We start from the raw sequence: 20,114 nt of genomic DNA on the forward strand, positions 1-20,114 counted from the left end.
ACTCCTTTTTTGCGTTTACGTGTGGACGAAGAATACAGAGTTCGTCACACAACGTCAAAGGTATGTGCCTTTTTCACGTCAGCTGTGCTCCACGTTATTGCTTATATGAGAGGAATTGCAGAATGGCAGATAAACAGTATTTTGTCTCCATCTTCAGGTTTTACACTCTTACATATACGCACGCAGTTACTGTCCCTCCATTTAGAAAGGCAGAGGCATCACAGTGTGATTATTTTACATGTAGTTGTTTTTTTTCTGTGCAATAATATTCAACATTGCTATCAATACATTTTTCAAAAAAATGCCTCTCTGTGCAAAATGGGTTCAAAAACATAAACTGCTGTGGGATACTGTTTGTCCGTGATTTGAACCGGGGGAACAAATCGTGGCAGGATCAGCCTGATATTATTTGTATCCCGCTGTAACTTTACTGTATGAAGAGCTAACATCTCCAAAATGTCAGGAGTAGTTAGTCATTACAAGAAGTGTTTGTGGACTAAAAATCAAGAATGTGGGATACTGTTTGCCCGTGATTTGAAGAGCCCAGCGCTGCTCCCGACGCAGGGAAAACCAATTCTGCAGGGGAGACCTACCTCGGCACTTGTGCAGGTGAAACCAAAGGGAAGATATGCTTCACCATATTTTCTAGTCTTTGGCTTGAAAGGAGGTTGGTTTGGAAACATATTCAGCGATGCTTCATCTCCTGCTTTGCGTTTGTGTGGGCGCCCCGTGCTAGCAGTGTCCAAGCGTTGTTTTTGTTTTGTTTTTTTTCCCTTTTCATGCCGAGCCCCCCCTGCAATGGTACTGCGCCCCCCCCATAGGGCGGACCCCACACTTTGGGAAGGTCTGCTCTAGCGTGAGTGAGCCATTATGAAAATCATGTGCTGAAGCATGAGCACGAAGTGGAAACACACTTTTATGTGGACATATTCAACAATATGATCTGCACGAATGCATATATTTACTCAGCAGCAACATTATGACAGACAGTAAATTGATATAAATGATCTCCCAGGTTTGTGAGCAAACAAATGCATCTACAGTAGATTTAACCTGACTGATACAGCGGAATTCAATGCACAAAAAGTGTGTAGCAGAAGCACTCCACCAGGTGTATCCGTAAATGTGATTCAAAAAAAGGAAACAAATTTGAGCCAGCCTGAGTATCTCCAGAGAGCCCTTACAAGCCCTTGCGTTGCCTTTCATCTTTCGGTCTGACATTTGCCAGGCAGAAGAGGTGGGGTTTCAAGTTAAATCTCGGCCTCACCAGGCGCCACACAAAAAGGACCTTTTCGCGGTCTCTCTGGGAGAAGCACTCCTCTGTACTTCAGACTGACAAGACCTTTATAGGACATTATGTGTAAAATCCAAGTATTATGTTCTGTTTACCATGGATAATTCAAGCTTGACGGGGACAGGGTGGTGGCAGTAGACAGAGCCACATGGGACAACTGTAACATTGGAGTGTCATCATTCCCCTGTGGCTGAGTGGACACTTTACAGCCACTCTGTTGCTGTGTTACATTTTCTTTTGTTTATTTGTGATTGCTAATTGAGATTTATTTTCTGTTTTCCAAGTTTGGAATAGGTGGTCCTTTAGTTTTAAAGATTTGTGAGCATTTGTGTGGTTGTATGCACTGACAGAGGCAGCCTCGCCTCTGTCAGTGCGCCCCAGGGTGGCTGTGGCTACAATGTAGCTTGCCATCACCAGTGTGTGAATGTGTGTGTGGATGGGTGGATGACTGGATATGTAAAGCGCTTTGGGGTCCTTAGGGACTAGTAAAGCGCTATATAAATACAGGCCATTTACCATTTACCATTTACCATGTGAGTAAAGGTTATGTTTAGTGCGCCATAAGCCACAATAAGCTGATAGAGTCACTGACTTGGGCAATAGGCAAGGCAAGTTTATTTACATAGCACAATTCAACAGCAAGGTGATTCAAAGTGCTTTACAGAGACATTAAAAAATAAAAACAAATAAAAAATATGATTCAAAATGGGGGGGGGGGCGGAACAGTAGATAAAATCAGTAGTTAAAATGTAAGTTTTGAAATTTAAGCTTAAAAGTAAAACAGTGTGGATTTGGTGCTTTATTCAAATGCAGCTGAGAACAGGTGAGTCTTCAACCTGGAATTTAATAAACTGAGTGTTTCAGCTGATATGAGGCTTTCTGGGAGTTTGTTCCAGATATATGGAGCATAAAAGCTGAATGCAGCTTCTCCATGTCTGGTTCTGACTCTGGGAACTGATAAAAAAAAAAAAAAAAGGCTTTTTTCTGCTTGGTTAAATCTGAAGTTAGGGATTTTTTTTTTTTTTTTAAAACCAGAAGTCCAATTCTTTCTGGCTAGCCTCTTTGCTGAAGACAAGTAAAAAGGACAAGAAAGAGTTCTTTCTTTCTCTTTCTTTCTTTTTCCCGATTGTGTTCCTGTCTAGTTTAAATAACAGAAGGACAAACGCAAGCAGGCTTAAACCACCACAGCACAAAATCTGTATTCCGTTTACCAAGCAGTCAACCTAAATAATCATTTATTACCTTGATGAATAGTCTCTACACATATTTGAATTAGCCACACACAGAGGTCTTGGTGTCAGATGCTTGGCTATTTGTGTTAGTCTCATTAGTAACAGGTTGGGTTTGCAGAGGGAGTAGAAGAGTGGCAGGCTGGCATACGGGTGGCACAAGCTGTGTTTACTGTAGAGCTTAGGATGTTTACAGACAGTCCTCAATGTGTGGGCATGTGCGTCAGGCAAAGGAAGAGGGAGATGTTTTGCATGCATACTGTATATTCAGGTGGATGTGTGCAGTATATGTAAATTCACGGGTCTATCTGAAAGCTCAGTGTGTTTGCAGACTACACCAGCAGTCACATAAGAGACTGGTCAAAGTGTTCTCGATGCTTGATGTTCAGTTTTCAGTAGATGTGAATTAAGCGAAGCTTAGCTAGGTTTATGTTAATACATTTATGTACATTTCATATGTGCCGAGAAATTAAAAGAAGGATTTGTTTGTCATTTGCAAATACCGGAGTGGTGTAAGATCAAGCACTCACAATGGTTATGACTGTTAATATCTTTGAACATACTCTGGAAATGGATTTGTCAAATACAAAATGTTTGTCATGTAGCTTAGTCTCAGTTTTCGGTGACAAAGAAAAAAAATTGCTAAAATATTTACAGTGGGGCAAAAAAGTATTTAGTCAGCCACCGATTGTGCAAGTTCCCCCACCTAAAATGATGACAGAGGTCAGTAATTTGCACCAGAGGTACACTTCAACTGTGAGAGACAGAATGTGAAAAAAAAATCCATGAATCCACATGGTAGGATTTGTAAAGAATTTATTCGTAAATCAGGGTGGAAAATAAGTATTTGGTCAATAACAAAAATACAACTCAATACTTTGTAACATAACCTTTGTTGGCAATAACAGAGGTCAAATGTTTACTATAGGTCTTTACCAGGTTTGCACACACAGTAGCTGGTATTTTGGCCCATTCCTCCATGCAGATCTTCTCAAGAGCAGTGATGTTTTGGGGCTGTCGCCGAGCAACACGGACTTTCAACTCCCGCCACAGATTTTCTATGGGGTTGAGGTCTGGAGACTGGCTAGGCCACTCCAGGACTTTCAAATGCTTCTTACGGAGCCACTCCTTTGTTGCCCGGGCGGTGTGTTTTGGATCATTGTCATGTTGGAAGACCCAGCCTCGTTTCATCTTCAAAGTTCTCACTGATGGAAGGAGGTTTTGGCTCAAAATCTCACGATACATGGCCCCATTCATTCTGTCCTTAACACGGATCAGTCGTCCTGTCCCCTTGGCAGAAAAACAGCCCCATAGCATGATGTTTCCACCCCCATGCTTCACAGTAGGTATGGTGTTCTTGGGCTGCAACTCAGTATTCTTCTTCCTCCAAACACGACGAGTTGAGTTTATACCAAAAAGTTCTACTTTGGTTTCATCTGACCACATGACATTCTCCCAATCCTCTGCTGTATCATCCATGTGCTCTCTGGCAAACTTCAGACGGGCCTGGACATGCACTGGCTTCAGCAGCGGAACACGTCTGGCACTGCGGGATTTGATTCCCTGCCGTTGTAGTGTGTTACTGATGGTGACCTTTGTTACTTTGGTCCCAGCTCTCTGCAGGTCATTCACCAGGTCCCCCCGTGTGGTTCTGGGATCTTTGCTCACCGTTCTCATGATCATTTTGACCCCACGGGATGAGATCTTGCGTGGAGCCCCAGATCGAGGGAGATTATCAGTGGTCTTGTATGTCTTCCATTTTCTGATGATTGCTCCCACAGTTGATTTTTTCACACCAAGCTGCTTGCCTATTGTAGATTCACTCTTCCCAGTCTGGTGCAGGTCTACAATACTTTTCCTGGTGTCCTTTGAAAGCTCTTTGGTCTTGGCCATGGCGGAGTTTGGAGTCTGACTGTTTGAGGCTGTGGACAGGTGTCTTTTATACAGATGATGAGTTCAAACAGGTGCCATTCATACAGGTAACGAGTGGGGGACAGAAAAGCTTCTTACAGAAGACGTTACAGGTCTGTGAGAGCCAGAGATTTTCCTTGTTTGAGGTGACCAAATACTTATTTTCCACCCTAATTTACGTATAAATTCTTTACAAATCCTACCATGTGGATTCATGGATTTTTTTTTCACATTCTGTCTCTCACAGTTGAAGTGTACCTCTGGTGCAAATTACTGACCTCTGTCATCATTTTAAGTGGGGGAACTTGCACAATCGGTGGCTGACTAAATACTTTTTTGCCCCACTGTACTATAGGGTATTGCTTTTGCTTTTAAAGACACAAAACATAGTATTTGAACTTTAACTGACCCTAAAAGTCTTGTTTCATCTTAACGAATTGCTCAAGAAAAATCGTTTGCCACTATTTTGACAATGTCAGGAGCGACTTAACTGGACAACCTGATTGAAGTGCGTCTGTCTTTCATTTGAGAAAATCAATACTAACATTTATCTGCCGTGGAAGCATATATTTTGTTAGTTCGGCAAGCACTTTTTAATATCTCCCTAATTCTTCCTTTATTTCCCCCCTTCCTATTTCTCTCACTGGTGGTCTTGCACTCTCTGTCACACTCTCCTGTCACAGTATGGAGTATTGTTTGAAGCTGGTGGAAATAGAGCATACAGAAGGAGATAATAATCCTCCTCCAAGTCTGACAGGTTGCTTGACAGGCTGTCAGCAGGGGCCTCTATGTAGTGCACCAGAAATATCTGCACACTTAAACGCACACTCACTGCTTCACTCCAAATCATTCCAAAGGCAGTACCTTTATTCCTGGCCAAACAGAGGCGAGAGAATATTTCGGACGGCATGCACACAGACACACACTGCTGTGTTTTCATTATTTCAGAGGACAGTACATCGACTTTGATTCATTCTCTGGAGATTTACCATAACCCTACATCTAACGTGTTAGCTGGTCATGCTAGCAATGAACGTTGCCTTCTTAATAAAATAAATTTACAATATTAGAACTTTTTTTCTAGACATTTTTTTATAACAGATTTTCATGACAGATTTATATCCCCACAGCAGGTGGAATATAAGCGCACACATATGCAGGTGTAAACATATAGATCTTTATACATATACACCCACATTGACGCTTACTGTATGTGTGATCCTAGCCCAATGGAGCTGTGCTGCTCTTCTGATCAGACCTCGAGTACTGCATTAAAAAAAAAAACCCCCTCCGCTTTTTTGCTGTGTTGCACTTTCTTATGGAAACACATACACTCTGGGCCTTATGTAAACCAAGTCGAACTTTAACGCTTTCATCCTGCGAAAAGCTGTCTGCTCAATATGCGGCAGCGAGGGCTTCGGATCTGCTTATTAGTTGAGCTTGTTTGCAGTATTTCCACTGAGGCTGCACCCATCTGGAGATGAAGATAGCAGTTTCATAATGAGTTAATGTTACTAAACATTGCAGAGTTGTGGTTAACATTCCAGTTGCCTCATTATTCTTCCTGAGCAAAAGGAGCACTGCTATAACTGTGGTAAACACACACCATTAAATCCAGCCAGCAACATTCAAGTATGCAGTGTCCAGAAGAAGGCATAGTGAGACTGAAAAAGTAGAAAAATGATTCAAATAAATGTTTTTTCTTTTCTTTGTTTTTGTTTTGCAAACTTTGGTTGTTGACTAAATGTTACATGCTGTGCTTTTATTCTGTATTATGTTATATAACCATTCAGAGAAGGTGGTAAATTACACAAGGATATAACACGGAATAGAACACGATCCCCAATTATTAAATAAAATATCTAATACATATATTTTAAATGTTTTTGGAAAACATTTTAGCTGAATTTAACATTTGTAGCTTTTTGTGTGATATGATCCCACTATTAAAACAGCTGTAGCTGTACAGCTGCATAACACTAGGGTTATAGTAGTTTTGAGACCGTGGGACCACCCAGATTATTCCGACCATATGCAGCAAACTTGCCATCATTTTGACCTCGTCATGTAACAACAGCAGCAGTGATGAAGAAGATCAGGTTAATTTTATCAGTATAAGTAAGATTTCACCGAATAAGTATGTACGCTATAGGGCTTTTTTTAGTTTTGCAATGTTTTACAACAATTTTGTTATAGGTAGCAAAGTTAAAATGTACATTAGAATTCATTATACAACTTGTAAACAAAGGATGCAGCACAAACACACAATAGCAAACATATCTAAATAAACAATATGTTCTTAGGTAAACTGGCTTGCTACCTTTGTTGTTTGTTTTACATTAAATTCTATGCGATCAAAATGACATGCTCAGCGGTTCTACGTGTAAGTGGTTGAATTTATTTATTTTCCCCTCCTGCTTGCATAGAGGTTGCCTTGATGTTTTTACTCTAGTGTGACTGAGCCATTAGAATCTGAGCAGTTGAAAGAAGTACAAATCATTCCCAAACATTGCCCTTACTCACATATAGACAACAGCAAGAGATGGTTTGCTTTAAGTGCATTCTCAATATTAGAAACTATTACTTTTGGTGTTTGTGCTGACCAGGAGACCCACTCTGAATCCACTGAATGCAAACCTGTTCTGTTCCCACATAGATGACAAAATATATTTATTTAAAGATATAGGTCATACATACATGTGCATATAAAGAAAATGTCATGTAGGCCCACACATAGTCCAGGGTTAATGGTGTGAAACCATTAAAGACTATTTTGTGTTGTTCAGTGAATGCTGTTGCTGCTCTCAAATCAGTGTAACATGAAGTGGGAGTGTGTGTGGGTTAAAAGACTGCTTGTTTTACAGGTGGATCAAAGGGTGGGTGGGGGTGTGTGTGTGTGTGTGTGTGTGTGTGTGTGTGTGTGTGTGTGTGTGTGTGTGTGTGTGTGTGTGTGTGTGTGTGTGTGTGTGTGAAGAGTAATTTTGCCACCTACTTCTGGATCAGTGTTTGTGATATCTCCTGGTATAGAAAGAAAAAGCATCTACATAACTGCGTTTGACTTCAGTTTTCCCAATTCACCAAATTTAAGAAATATGTTCCCATAGTTACGGGGGTAGTTGTAAACATGTGTAGACAGCTGGGGAAAATGGCTGCAATCATCATCAGCAGAGAAGCACAAATCTGTTTGGACTGATGACAGTAAAGTAAAGCTGCTGCCACCTTTCACAGCTAACAAGCCTGTTGGCTCACCACTGTTATTTATTCTTTTTATCCCTGTGCCATGCATATGTGTGTGTTCTCCTCAATTCTATACACAGCCGACATTTTTGCCAACGCAGTTTAGATGGAAAAGATGCAAAAAAAAAAGGGAAGAGATGCTTTTAATAAACTGCAGCATTGGTGCGATTTTGAGGCCAGCTATTCAGGCTGAAGTATAGAAGAAAAACTGACAAAAGGTTGCTGGGTTGAATGGTGTACAGGACCGAGAGCAAGTGAACATAATGAGCAACCTATTGGGGAAAAAAAAGGGTAAATGGCAATTAAAGCTTCAGGTGGCCTGTTAGTTGTAGCCAAATCCCTTAAAACTGAATGACGCAGATTTAGCTGTGTTAAATCCTGTCAGTCTGTGAAACATTTTACGTTGATTGCTCCACTTTTTTGGTTCTTGAAAAAATACTTGACTTAAATACTTGGATATCATGAAAATGAAAACTCATTTTGAAGATTTTAACAATAGTTGATCAGAGTTGCATGAAGTTTGTTGTTTGTTTTTTTTTTGTTTTTTTTTTACCAGGATTTTGTTTTAATGTGAGCTACCACTAGCCGGTGGCAGTAATGCACATATACTAAAGTAAATTGTTTGCCAACCTCCAGTTAAACAACACGAATGGATGTACCATGCAGTACTTCCTGGTATAGATTCCATATGGATATAATTTCCACATCTGAAAAGTAAATCCAGTGTGGAATAACTTTAGACTTTATTTAATAATAATAATGGATTGCATTTATATAGCGCTTTTCGAGACCCTCAAAACGCTTTTCAATTCCACTATTCATTCACTCTCACATTCACACACTGGTGGAAGCAGCTACAGTTGTAGCCACAGCTGCCCTGGGGCAGACTGACAGAAGCGAGGCTGCCATATTGCACCATCGGCCCCTCTGGCCAACACCAGTAGGTGGTAGGTAAAGTGCCCAAGGACACAATGACCAAGACAGACAGAGCAGGAGATCGAACCGCCAACCTTCCGGTTACAAGATGAGCTTCCCAACCCCCTGAACAATGGTTGCCCTGCATTTTTATGAGTTTAAGGCCTCATTGACTAATTCCAAGTCTTACTGAATACAACATGATGGTTTTTCTTTTTTTTTGTAATAGTCTTGTTAGAATCAACGAGGAGGTTAAAGTGTAAGAAACAATAAGCTCATGTTCTCTGGTCCTACTACAGTGTGCATACAGTGAGCAGTTTAACCTGTAAAATGTTTTATTTTATTTTAAACTGATCGTGGCCTGTCTTCCTGTTATAGCTGCTAAAATCACCTTGTGGAAACTGTCAGTGGTATCGCTTGTTAGGACACATATTCTACTTACTATACGTTTGTTATAAACTTCACAGTTTATTCATTTTTGTTTTGTTTGTTGTTGTTGTTGTTTTTCTTAAATCCTTTCAATTTTGGTTCAAAATGAATGGAAATACAAACTGAAATCTGTTGCTCAGTCTAACCAGTTGATAGAAGCTAATACACGCTTTATAGCTGGTTAGAATTAAGTTGAAATATAAAGGTAAAAAAAATAGGGTGGGGTCAATTATGGTTCAGTAAAAATGGATTTTGACATAGTCTTGGACTAAATCAGAATCAGAATCAGAAAGGGTTTTATTGCCAAATGTTGAGCGGGTTTACAACATTAGGAAATTGCTGCGGTGCTTCAGTGCAAACATACTGTTATAAATTAAGCTTAAATAGACATGAAAATAAAAATGAGAATAAGAAATAAAAGTGCTAAGTAGATAGATATATACATGATATATACATGAGTGCAGGTGGTGATCAGTGCCAAACATGGAATGATGCAGTGAACACAGCGTAGGTCATGTGTTAGTGGTGGGAACAGTTATACGGTTATTGTTCATGTGTCCGACAGCAGAGGGGAAGAAACTGTTCTTATGGCGAGAGGTTCTGGTGCAAATGGACCGGAGCCTCCTGCCTGAGGGGAGCAGGTCAAACAGACTGTGTCCAGGGTGAGAAGGGTCAGCTGTGATCCGAGCTGCACGCCCCAGTGTCCTGGAGGTGTACAGGTCCTGCAGAGATGGGAGTCTGCAGCCAATCACCTTCTCAGCAGAGCGCACAACACGCTGCAGTCTCTGTTTGTCCCTGATAGTGGCTCCAGCGTACCACACGGTGATGGAGGAGGTGAGGATGGACTCGATGATTGCAGTGTAGAATTGCATCATCGTCCGTGTTGGCAGGTTGAATTTCTTCAGCTGCCTCAGGAAGTACATCCTCTGCTGGGCTTTCTTTATGACAGAGGTGATGGTGGGCTCCCACTTCAGGTCCTGGGTGATGGTGGTACCCAGGAAGTGGAATGAGTCCACAGAGGTGATGGGGGTGTCAGTCAGGATGATGGGGGGGAGTGGAGCTGTGTGCTTCCTGAAGTCCACAATAATCTCCACTGTCTTCTGGGCGTTCAGCACCAGGTTGTTGTGGCTGCACCAAGACACCAGACGTTCAACCTCCCTCCTGTAGGCAGACTCATCCCCGTCCGAGATGAGTCCAATAACGGTGGTGTCATCTGCAAACTTGATTAGCTTGACAGACTGGTGGGTGGAGGTGCAGCAGTTAGTATACAGGGAGAAGAGCAGGGGAGAAAGAACACAGCCCTGAGGGGAGCCGGTGCTGATGGTCCGGGAGTCCGAGACATTCTTTCCCAGCCTCACATGCTGCTTCCTGTCCGTCAGGAAGTCAGTGATCCACCGGCAGATGGGATCAGGCACATTCATCTGGGAAAGCTTGCCTTGGAGATGGTCTGGAAGGATGGTATTGAAGGCAGAGCTGAAGTCCACAAACAGGATCCTGGCGTAGGTTCCTGGGGAGTCCAGATGCTGCAGGATGAAGTGTAGGGCCATGTTGATGGCGTCATCTACAGACCTGTTGGCTCTGTATGCAAACTGCAGGGGGTCCAGGAGGGGAGCCGTGAGGGTCTTGAGAAAGGAGAGAACCAGGCGCTCAAAAGACTTCATGACCACAGATGTCAGAGCCACGGGTCTGTAGTCATTTAGTCCAGTGATCCTAGGTTTCTTGGGGACAGGGATTATGTTCTGAATAGTGCAACCAGTGTTTGAGAATTTTGCTTTCAACTTAAGCAAAATTGGTGGATTGCTTTGCAGCTAGTGTCATGTCATCACGTCATCTTGGCAAGCACAGTTAAACAGTATGTTTGAGTTAATCACCGATGATAATGAAGGAATGATGAATGGTGGAAAGCAACTCCAATATTATGCTTAATCTGTGGAAGGAGGGGAAAACACATGTTTGGAAGAAAAAATGGAGTGGAGGAAGGATGGTAATGAGAAGGAAGGAGAATGATGACGGTTAAGCAGTGGTGTAAGAAAAAAGAAAAGCAGGTGCTGGAAAATAACTCCCTTTATACCATGGTCCAGGTGAATACTTGATTTTTGCTGCAGGGTGTCTTTTGACAACAGGGACACAAATGATTACAATTTCTTACAGCGCAACACAATGCTAACATCAGATTAGTTACAAAAATGAGAGACTTTGAACTGATCCTCAGAAATCGTTAGCTGTCCACAGCTACTTTATGCTGAATGGGGAAAATCTCTCCTGTAGTTCATTAAATCCTTGCAGCCATCTGACGCAGCAGTACGGATATATTGATAAACCTGCTGCCTGTGATTCAAGATGCTACACTGAAACCCATGTCTACTATGCCAGGCCAACAACGCTGTGTTTCTTGCTTCAGTCACAAGAAGTGCCATTGATTGCTTTGAAATAAACATGTTTCTGTACACTTCAAATAGATATTTTTACCCATGTATGCTGAAGATAGTGATAGATATACTTGAATTTTATTGAAGTTTTTTTAGAGGCGCTCATACTCGCTGATGATAAACTGATGAGGTACATTTTATTAGCAGCAGCTGATTGCTTCTTACCCTCTTAATTCCTGTGGTTATTCCTATAGTTTTTCACATGACTGTATGATCATGCTGAGCCCAACTCTGTACTAAATAAATGTCAGGCCAAAATATTTCTCCCCTCTTTATTTCCTGCTACTTACCTTCATGCCTTCTGCTGCTTCTCTTTCTTTATTCTTGTCTTACCTTCTTTCTTGCCTTTTCTCGATTTCTTCCCTTCCATGCTTCCTTCCAAAGCTGGTACAGCTTGCTGGGTAAATATTTGTGGGGGATACAGGGTGCTGGAAGGCCTAAGCTGGGAGGATCAGCAGAGGAGAGGCTGCAGTTGTTGTGGATTAGCTGCTTGTTTTGTTATAATACCACTGTCTGCTTGCCTGGGTTTTGGTACTCACCAGGCAAGCTGCGAAATCAGAAATCACGATTTCTTGAAAAATGTATGAGTAATGCAGCTCATCACTGCTAGGCTTTAGTTCCGCTTAAAGAGGCTGGAATCACAAAAAATAGGTCCTGTATGTGAAGGTAATGCTATCTAATGGAAGTCAGACTCCTAAGTTTGAACTTGGAAGGAAAATCTGGGAAGTTATAAAGATGAGGTTTGAGGGGAAAAAAAAGGGTCCTAAATCATTGATGGACAAATGACGATCAGAAATGTTATTATTCAGTCAGATATGGGCACAGTCTGAAGTGAGAACCAATTTAATATGACTTAGGAACAGAGCGGCTATTTTAATGAAATAGCAAAGCTTAAATTTGGGAAAATTGTGATACATAGTTGTTTGTTGTGTCTATGCTCGCAGTGCAGCAAAAAATCAGATATGCTGCTTATAATATAGTTGAGCCTGTTGGCTTAGCTTAGCACAAACACGTGCTTTTATCTTCATGCTAAGCTTTCGAGTCCTTCATATTGCTTAATAGTGTTTCTTTTAAAGTCAAACATATACTTTCTAAATAATACATTATACATCTCTTTCTGCATTTGCCAGATCTTAGTTATCAGAGGGCACAGTTACAGAAAGGTATCTTGAACGGTCCCAGGGATGTATATATCAGCACTTTATAAGCCCTACTTACAATACTACAGTCACAAAGGCACACAAATACACACATTAACGCTGCAAAATCACACGTTTTACTAATGCTGTTTTTTTCCCTGTTGTTGTTTTTGGTGTGCGTGTCTTTAGAATTTGGAAAGGTATCAACAAAGCAAAGAACAGTTCCACCAAGCTGCCTCCAAGACGGAAGAAAATGTCAGGTGAGACGCACAAGCACTCGCACACCCGCACATCTTATACAGTTACCCTAACCGCGACCTGATTTAAACCCTCGCGCTAAGGCCGAGGCTCATTCTCTGCTCTCTGGTGTCGGAAAATGAAGACCTGTTAAAATGTCATAACTCACAAAGATAACCACGCAAATACACACAGACACACGTTTATCTGGAGTCCAAAAATGAGGAGATATGATTCCTGGAGCCTCACACACCCACCCATCCCCACACTCATACACACTGTGACTCACACTTATCCATGCACACAGTTGAGTAATTAATGGCAATAGATTGTAATATTTTTTTCTTATTGTTTAACCAGTTGCATTCTTACCCTAGAGCAAACTGAAAATGTGATAAATGTTTTAATTGGCTGCTTTGATTAAGCTGCATCTAACAATACCTTATTTCCTCATCTTCACTTCTCATAGTGGACTTTTAATGAACCGCAGCTGGGAAAAGGTAGTTAATTGTTGCTGCTGAAATCAGTTTTTCTTTTTTCACTTTTTTAAGGGGGGGGGGGTCATCTCAGGTTCCATTTGCATTAGAAGCCAGAAGTGAGTTTGCTGTTAAAGGCCGAATGCTCTCAGTACAGCTAACTGGTAGTTCAAAGTTCAGATTCACTGAACAGCAATTTTTATTAACAAAGCAGGAAAAAACAAAGAAATTCAGGGAGCGACTGTGACAAACACAGGACCAGAAAGAAACTGGGCCCAGTCGGTCTGATGGCCACAGAACATGGGAACTAAATGAGGACGTTGAGCACCGTGAAGCAGGACAGCCATTGGTCAACTCACTGACAGAAGATGCTTTAACAAAACTCAAAAACTGAACATCTTGGGTGTACAAACATATTCTGCAGTGCTCAGTTCAGACCCAGGATATTAGTCCACTTGGGAACTGTATTAGGAAACTTCCTGCCCTGTTCAGCCATCTGAAAACAGCATTATTACCTATATAATAATTAAAAAATTTAAAAAAAGGACAATTGTTTGTTATACATGCCTGTCAGAATAGTTCACAAATCTCTCTTTAAAAAAAACAAAAAACAAATCCAAACATCCTTTCCCTTAGATGGTTGAAATAAAAGAATTGGCTGTATCCTACCTGTGTAATCTTTTATTCCTGCTCCTTGCATTATTTAACAAGCTTGCTTGGAGGGGTTTTGTCTAAATCTTGTTGAACTTATTGTTCACCGTGTTATTTTAGATTATGGGGGGTTATCTGCTGTTAGTTCCAAAATCTTTTAACCTTGGCTTTACATATGTGTTGAGTGGAGGTGAGTAAACACAACAGGAAGGCTTTGCACAAGCTCGATTTGTATTTTGGAAGCTATCAACTTGAACTAGCTATCAACTGCAGGAGCTCATGTACACTGACGGTGGGTTATTTTTTTTCTGTCAGAACAGGTGCTTTATCTACCTGATGTGTGTGTGGTTGTACCCAAAAAGGGACAAATACTGTATTCAGACCACATAAATTATCTGTAACAATGAGGAAAATGTATTTATTCACTTTATCTTGACTAAACAGTATTGTTTAAAAGCACCCAAAGAAACTAACAGGCAACAGTTGTGTAATGTTTATGAAAATCTTACCCTAACACAAAATTGAAAATTTGTACTAGTGTACTGCTTTATACCCATCGATAGTCTGATTTAACTGACATAGGAAGACTGTGCAGAAATCCTCCAACAGTGGAATTGAGAGAAACGTCTTTTATATTTTATATTAAACTTCAGGCAGACCTTAGTTTTTAAAACTATCCGAGGGAAGTTTCTGAGTGCTGAGCAGTAGAACAAAGCTACTGTAAAATAAGATGTGGGTGACTCGTAAACCGCCCAAGCTCCACTGTCCGTGTTATTCTGTGCTTTGTATAAGCACGTGTTTATGCCTGCTGGTATGTGTGGGATGTGTTTAATCCACAGTTTAATCCTTGGCTTTGGCTGGCAGCACTCTGGGGCTTGAGGAAGCCAAAGAGCACAGGGCCAATGTGTCACCATGCTGTGCGCGCGTCTCTGTGTGTGTGTGTGTGTGTGTGTGTGAGAAAGGAAAAAGAAGATGAAGAGAGTAAGAAATTCTGCAACCTGTAGCACTCTAAAATGTCAAACTCAATGGAGCATAATAGAGCAGCCTCAGTAACTTTCCTATCATTCCTTGCCTTTCATTGCTTTGCCTTCTTTGTCCAACTCTTCAGGCCTGCCAATTACAAATTACTTTTCCCCTTTATTTTCTAGAAGTTCACTGCATTCCAGATTTCTTAACCAGATTCAGACATTTTTATGTAATGAGAAAGATTTTTCAAGCATAGTTCACATTTTGATTATAGCATACCATTTCATCTACTAGTACTTATCACAGGTACCTACAGTTCAAGTAGCCAGCAATTGTTAAGTACTGTAAATCAGAAAAACATACAACACTTGCAAGTCTGTACATACGTATTTTAACCAGGTTATTTCCACTTTTCATTCCACTATTGTTTCATGACAGTCCAGACAAATTGGAATTCCCGCAGAAATCAGGGGTTGACACGGAGATACATGGTGTGTATAAAGAGATGGATCCAGACAACAGAGACTGATGGAGAAAAAAGCCTACTTCTGTGAGCGCACTGGTGTTTCACAGAGACGTGGCTACAGGAATTACCCCAGATTGCATTGTTATCATTGACATCTGTCAGACAGTTCAGTGTACATGGTACACCAGGGAGGGGCAAAGAAAGAGGCAGAAGGTCTGCAGCCTTTATTAATAACACATTGCGGTACCTTGGGCAGATTCCTGTGAAGGACTGTTTGTTTAGCCCAGATGTTTAAGTTTATCTGCCCGCGCCTAACACACAAAGAGAACTATCATGTACTGTCTTGCTGTTGTCTGTCCTTCCACTAACCAGGCAACCACATATGTCATGTTGATACAAATTACTATATATATGGTTCGTACATTTGATGAAAGACCTCTATTATGCTTTTACTGTTAGAAGTTTTGTCCAAATACAGTTTCAGTAGTTGGTGAAATGGGCTGTGATGTTGATATCTGTAGTAGGACGTAGGCTTGTGTGGTAGTTTATCAGTCAAATTGTCACAAAATAAGCAAATGTTATAAAAATAAGCTGTTAATTATTGCCAAACCCGTCCCCGAGGCCCCCAGCCTCCCACTTTCCCCCTTTTCATGTTCCTACGTGTTGGTTAACAGTGTTGCACAATTTTGCAGTTTGCTTTGAAGAGCCATCAGTTTCACAAGCCTAAAACTGAAGTGCTGGCAGGTTATTTACTCTCCTAGAGTGGGATTACAGACAGTAAGAGATAAACTAAGGTAGGGTCTTGTTAGAAGAGTCAGTCAATGGCTCTCAATCTAAAACAGATTTCTGCAGTAGTTCAGAGCAGCTCAGTTTTATGAGTAGTGCACCACATGTGGCCTCTCTGTTTTCCAGCTGCCACAAAAAAATATATAAATGTTTAAATAAATGATGTCTCATATCGATGTCCTGTGGCTGTAGACGTTTCATAAACAACATTGTTGTTCTGAAACAAAGAGATTGATGTAGTTTCTGATATTCACTTAGCAAATATAAAACTCTTCTTCTAAATTGACAGGTTTTTCACACGTTGGCAGTAGAATTGGAGTGAAAGAGGCATTGTGATGACAACGGCCTCCTCTTCAGAGTAGTCGAATGGGAGTGAAATGGAGACAGGCAAGATATACTGTATACTCACATCAGATCACTCGGGTCAATAATCCAAGGTGTTTTAACAAGGCCAGCAGTGGCAGTCCAACTAGTCTTAATAGCCACCCTTTGTCAGATTCTTCCAACATGTGTCAGAACGTACCAGTCAACAGAGATCACTCAGTCATAAAGCCGACGAGTTGAGTCCAGATAGATAAGCAACCTAGTTTGAAGTTGTTGCTGTGCTGTAAGAGAAAAGCCAATCAAATACAAGTCTGGATTGCAAACAGATTTATAGCAACCTGAATTTGAATAGAAATGCTGTCAAATAAAGTTATGAAGATTAGGTGTAAGATTGGGTGTACAAATCGGCTCCGCATCAGCTACAGATGGATCCGCACCCTACATATAAGCTTTTTGTATATTCTTGTTTTCTCTATCTTAGATACCTTAAACAACCTTTAGGCAGCTGCCTGCTGCAGACTGTATTTGTGATCAGCAAATTATTGGTTAGTTTCGACATTAGTTAGGGTGTAGCTGAAATGGAGCTGCAATGGAAAATCATATCACCTGTTACTTTCAGTATTTCCCGATAGCAGAATCTTTTTTGCTGCAGTCTGAATTTTAACAGATTTGTCCTTCACACAGATCCACAGTTTTCTACCGCCTGTGATCGAAAAACTAAATTCACTACTATGTCCCACAACAAGCAGGCAATGACTGTACACCCAGCTATAATCTTTGTTTCTTTGGATATTTGTGCAGTTCACTCTGGTATAGCAGACTGGATTCACATTCGTGCATGAATGGATTTGAGAAGTTGCCGTTTCCAGTGAAGAATGAGAAATGATGTTGTTCAGTAGATTGTTTATTTATTTTTTGCCCTGTTTCCTTTGGAGTATAATGTTTAACAAAACAACAAAATAGTATTAAAATGAGATGTTTATTAGTTTAAGTACAACTTAAAATTGGTGATTAAAAAAATAGGATGACAGTTTACAAAAACAAGAACAGGCATAAATGAATTATTACACAATATATGGTTTTTATTTTAAAACTAGAAGATAGCTGGGCCCGAGTGGGAGCATTCATCTTTATTTCTATTATGCACGTTTTCCAGATGGACACAGACGGATTCTTTACAGTATACATTTTTATGGAAATCTTTTGCATTACAGTCATCAGAGCCACTGTGGAAGGCTAAGTGAAATGATGTGTGCAGCATTGTTAAAGGACTGACAAAAGTGAGAGGGAGTCCTTTGTCTCTCGCAAACACGGAAGTTAAAGTGAAGTCTGAGCACTACTATATAGTGGACCCGCTCTTCTGGGTTACGGTTGTGATGGAATAGGAGAGATGGGAGAGGATGAGTGAAGGAGTGTAGAGAAACAAGATAGGGGGGAAGAGCATATGTGCCCTGAGTCAATTGAAAAGCTGTCAGGGAGCAGGTGCCTACAAGCTACAAGCTAGAGATAAGAGGCAACCCTTTCTCTGTAGCTGTTTTCCTCTTCACCTGTCCTGCCCTATCTCTTTTTCTTATTATCGTCTTTTTTTCCACCACCACATCAGTATTAATCAAACCACTAACATAAGAGTAGTCGGAGTGATTCAGAACCTCCAGTGTACCAAAATGTCATTACCTGATAACTTGTTTACCTTCTGTTGTTGCTGTCATAGGAGAACTTCTCTGATGTTAGCACGTTTCCCTTATTGGGAGACAGAGTTTTGATTCTGGTTCAAAGCTAATTAGACTTTAGTTTTTAAGATTAGACTGCTGTAGAGCTCTTGGTCAACACATTGCCTCCTTTGTTTACAGGAGCACATACAGTGGGACAAAAAAGTATTTAGTCAGCCACCGATTGTGCAAGTTCCCCCACTTAAAACGATGACAGAGGTCAGTAATTTGCACCAGAGGTACACTTCAACTGTGAGAGACAGAATGTGAAAAAAAAAATCCATGAACCCACATGGTAGGATTTGTAAAGAATTTATTCGTAAATCAGGGTGGAAAATAAGTATTTGGTCAATAACAAAAATACAACTCAATACTTTGTAACATAACCTTTGTTGGCAATAACAGAGGTCAAACGTTTACTATAGGTCTTTACCAGGTTTGCACACACAGTAGCTGGTATTTTGGCCCATTCCTCCATGCAGATCTTCTCGAGAGCAGTGATGTTTTGGGGCTGTCGCCGAGCAACACGGACTTTCAACTCCCGCCACAGATTTTCTATGGGGTTGAGGTCTGGAGACTGGCTAGGCCACTCCAGGACTTTCAAATGCTTCTTACGGAGCCACTCCTTTGTTGCCCGGGCGGTGTGTTTTGGATCATTGTCATGTTGGAAGACCCAGCCTCGTTTCATCTTCAAAGTTCTCACTGATGGAAGGAGGTTTTGGCTCAAAATCTCACGATACATGGCCCCATTCATTCTGTCCTTAACACGGATCAGTCGTCCTGTCCCCTTGGCAGAAAAACAGCCCCATAGCATGATGTTTCCACCCCCATGCTTCACAGTAGGTATGGTGTTCTTGGGATGCAACTCAGTATTCTTCTTCCTCCAAACACGACGAGTTGAGTTTATACCAAAAAGTTCTACTTTGGTTTCATCTGACCACATGACATTCTCCCAATCCTCTGCTGTATCATCCATGTGCTCTCTGGCAAACTTCAGACGGGCCTGGACATGCACTGGCTTCAGCAGCGGAACACGTCTGGCACTGCGGGATTTGATTCCCTGCCGTTGTAGTGTGTTACTGATGGTGACCTTTGTTACTTTGGTCCCAGCTCTCTGCAGGTCATTCACCAGGTCCCCCCGTGTGGTTCTGGGATCTTTGCTCACCGTTCTCATGATCATTTTGACCCCACGGGATGAGATCTTGCGTGGAGCCCCAGATCGAGGGAGATTATCAGTGGTCTTGTATGTCTTCCATTTTCTGATGATTGCTCCCACAGTTGATTTTTTTCACACCAAGCTGCTTGCCTATTGTAGATTCACTCTTCCCAGTCTGGTGCAGGTCTACAATACTTTTCCTGGTGTCCTTTGAAAGCTCTTTGGTCTTGGCCATGGCGGAGTTTGGAGTCTGACTGTTTGAGGCTGTGGACAGGTGTCTTTTATACAGATGATGAGTTCAAACAGGTGCCATTCATACAGGTAACGAGTGGGGGACAGAAAAGCTTCTTACAGAAGACGTTACAGGTCTGTGAGAGCCAGAGATTTTCCTTGTTTGAGGTGACCAAATACTTATTTTCCACCCTAATTTACGAAGAAATTCTTTACAAATCCTACCATGTGGATTCATGGATTTTTTTTTTCACATTCTGTCTCTCACAGTTGAAGTGTACCTCTGGTGCAAATTACTGACCTCTGTCATCATTTTAAGTGGGGGAACTTGCACAATCGGTGGCTGACTAAATACTTTTTTGCCCCACTGTATTAGATCGGCCATTAATTTATGGACTTGTTTTGCTTTTTCACCGTTTGCTGTTGGACCCAGGAGTTTGAGGTTATGAGTTCATTATGCTTTTTGATTTATGTTTCAGTTTTTCTTTCTTTTAGAATTTTGGTCAGTATTTATTTTACTATTAATAGA

The 20,114-nt window shown here is 41.1% G+C and overlaps 1 protein-coding gene across 2 annotated transcripts in view; it reads left to right on the forward strand.

The window, feature by feature from the left end:
• The window catches only part of LOC147305286 (MICOS complex subunit mic25a-like), a 76,088-nt gene that overhangs the window by 27,761 nt on the left and 28,213 nt on the right, over nt 1–20,114 (forward strand). For both annotated transcript variants that reach the window (XM_086276472.1, XM_086276473.1), the window contains one exon: nt 12,773–12,843. In XM_086276472.1, coding sequence (XP_086132598.1) covers nt 12,773–12,843 — 71 coding nt within the window. The remainder of the gene's footprint in view (nt 1–12,772; nt 12,844–20,114) is intronic.

Source organism: Aulonocara sp. 'chitande type north' Nkhata Bay, linkage group LG20, assembly GCF_057382095.1.
Source record: "Aulonocara sp. 'chitande type north' Nkhata Bay isolate Kocher_YH1m ecotype deep benthic linkage group LG20, A_spYH_male_GT1.1, whole genome shotgun sequence".
In the NCBI taxonomy this organism is placed as follows: domain Eukaryota; kingdom Metazoa; phylum Chordata; class Actinopteri; order Cichliformes; family Cichlidae; genus Aulonocara; species Aulonocara sp. 'chitande type north' Nkhata Bay.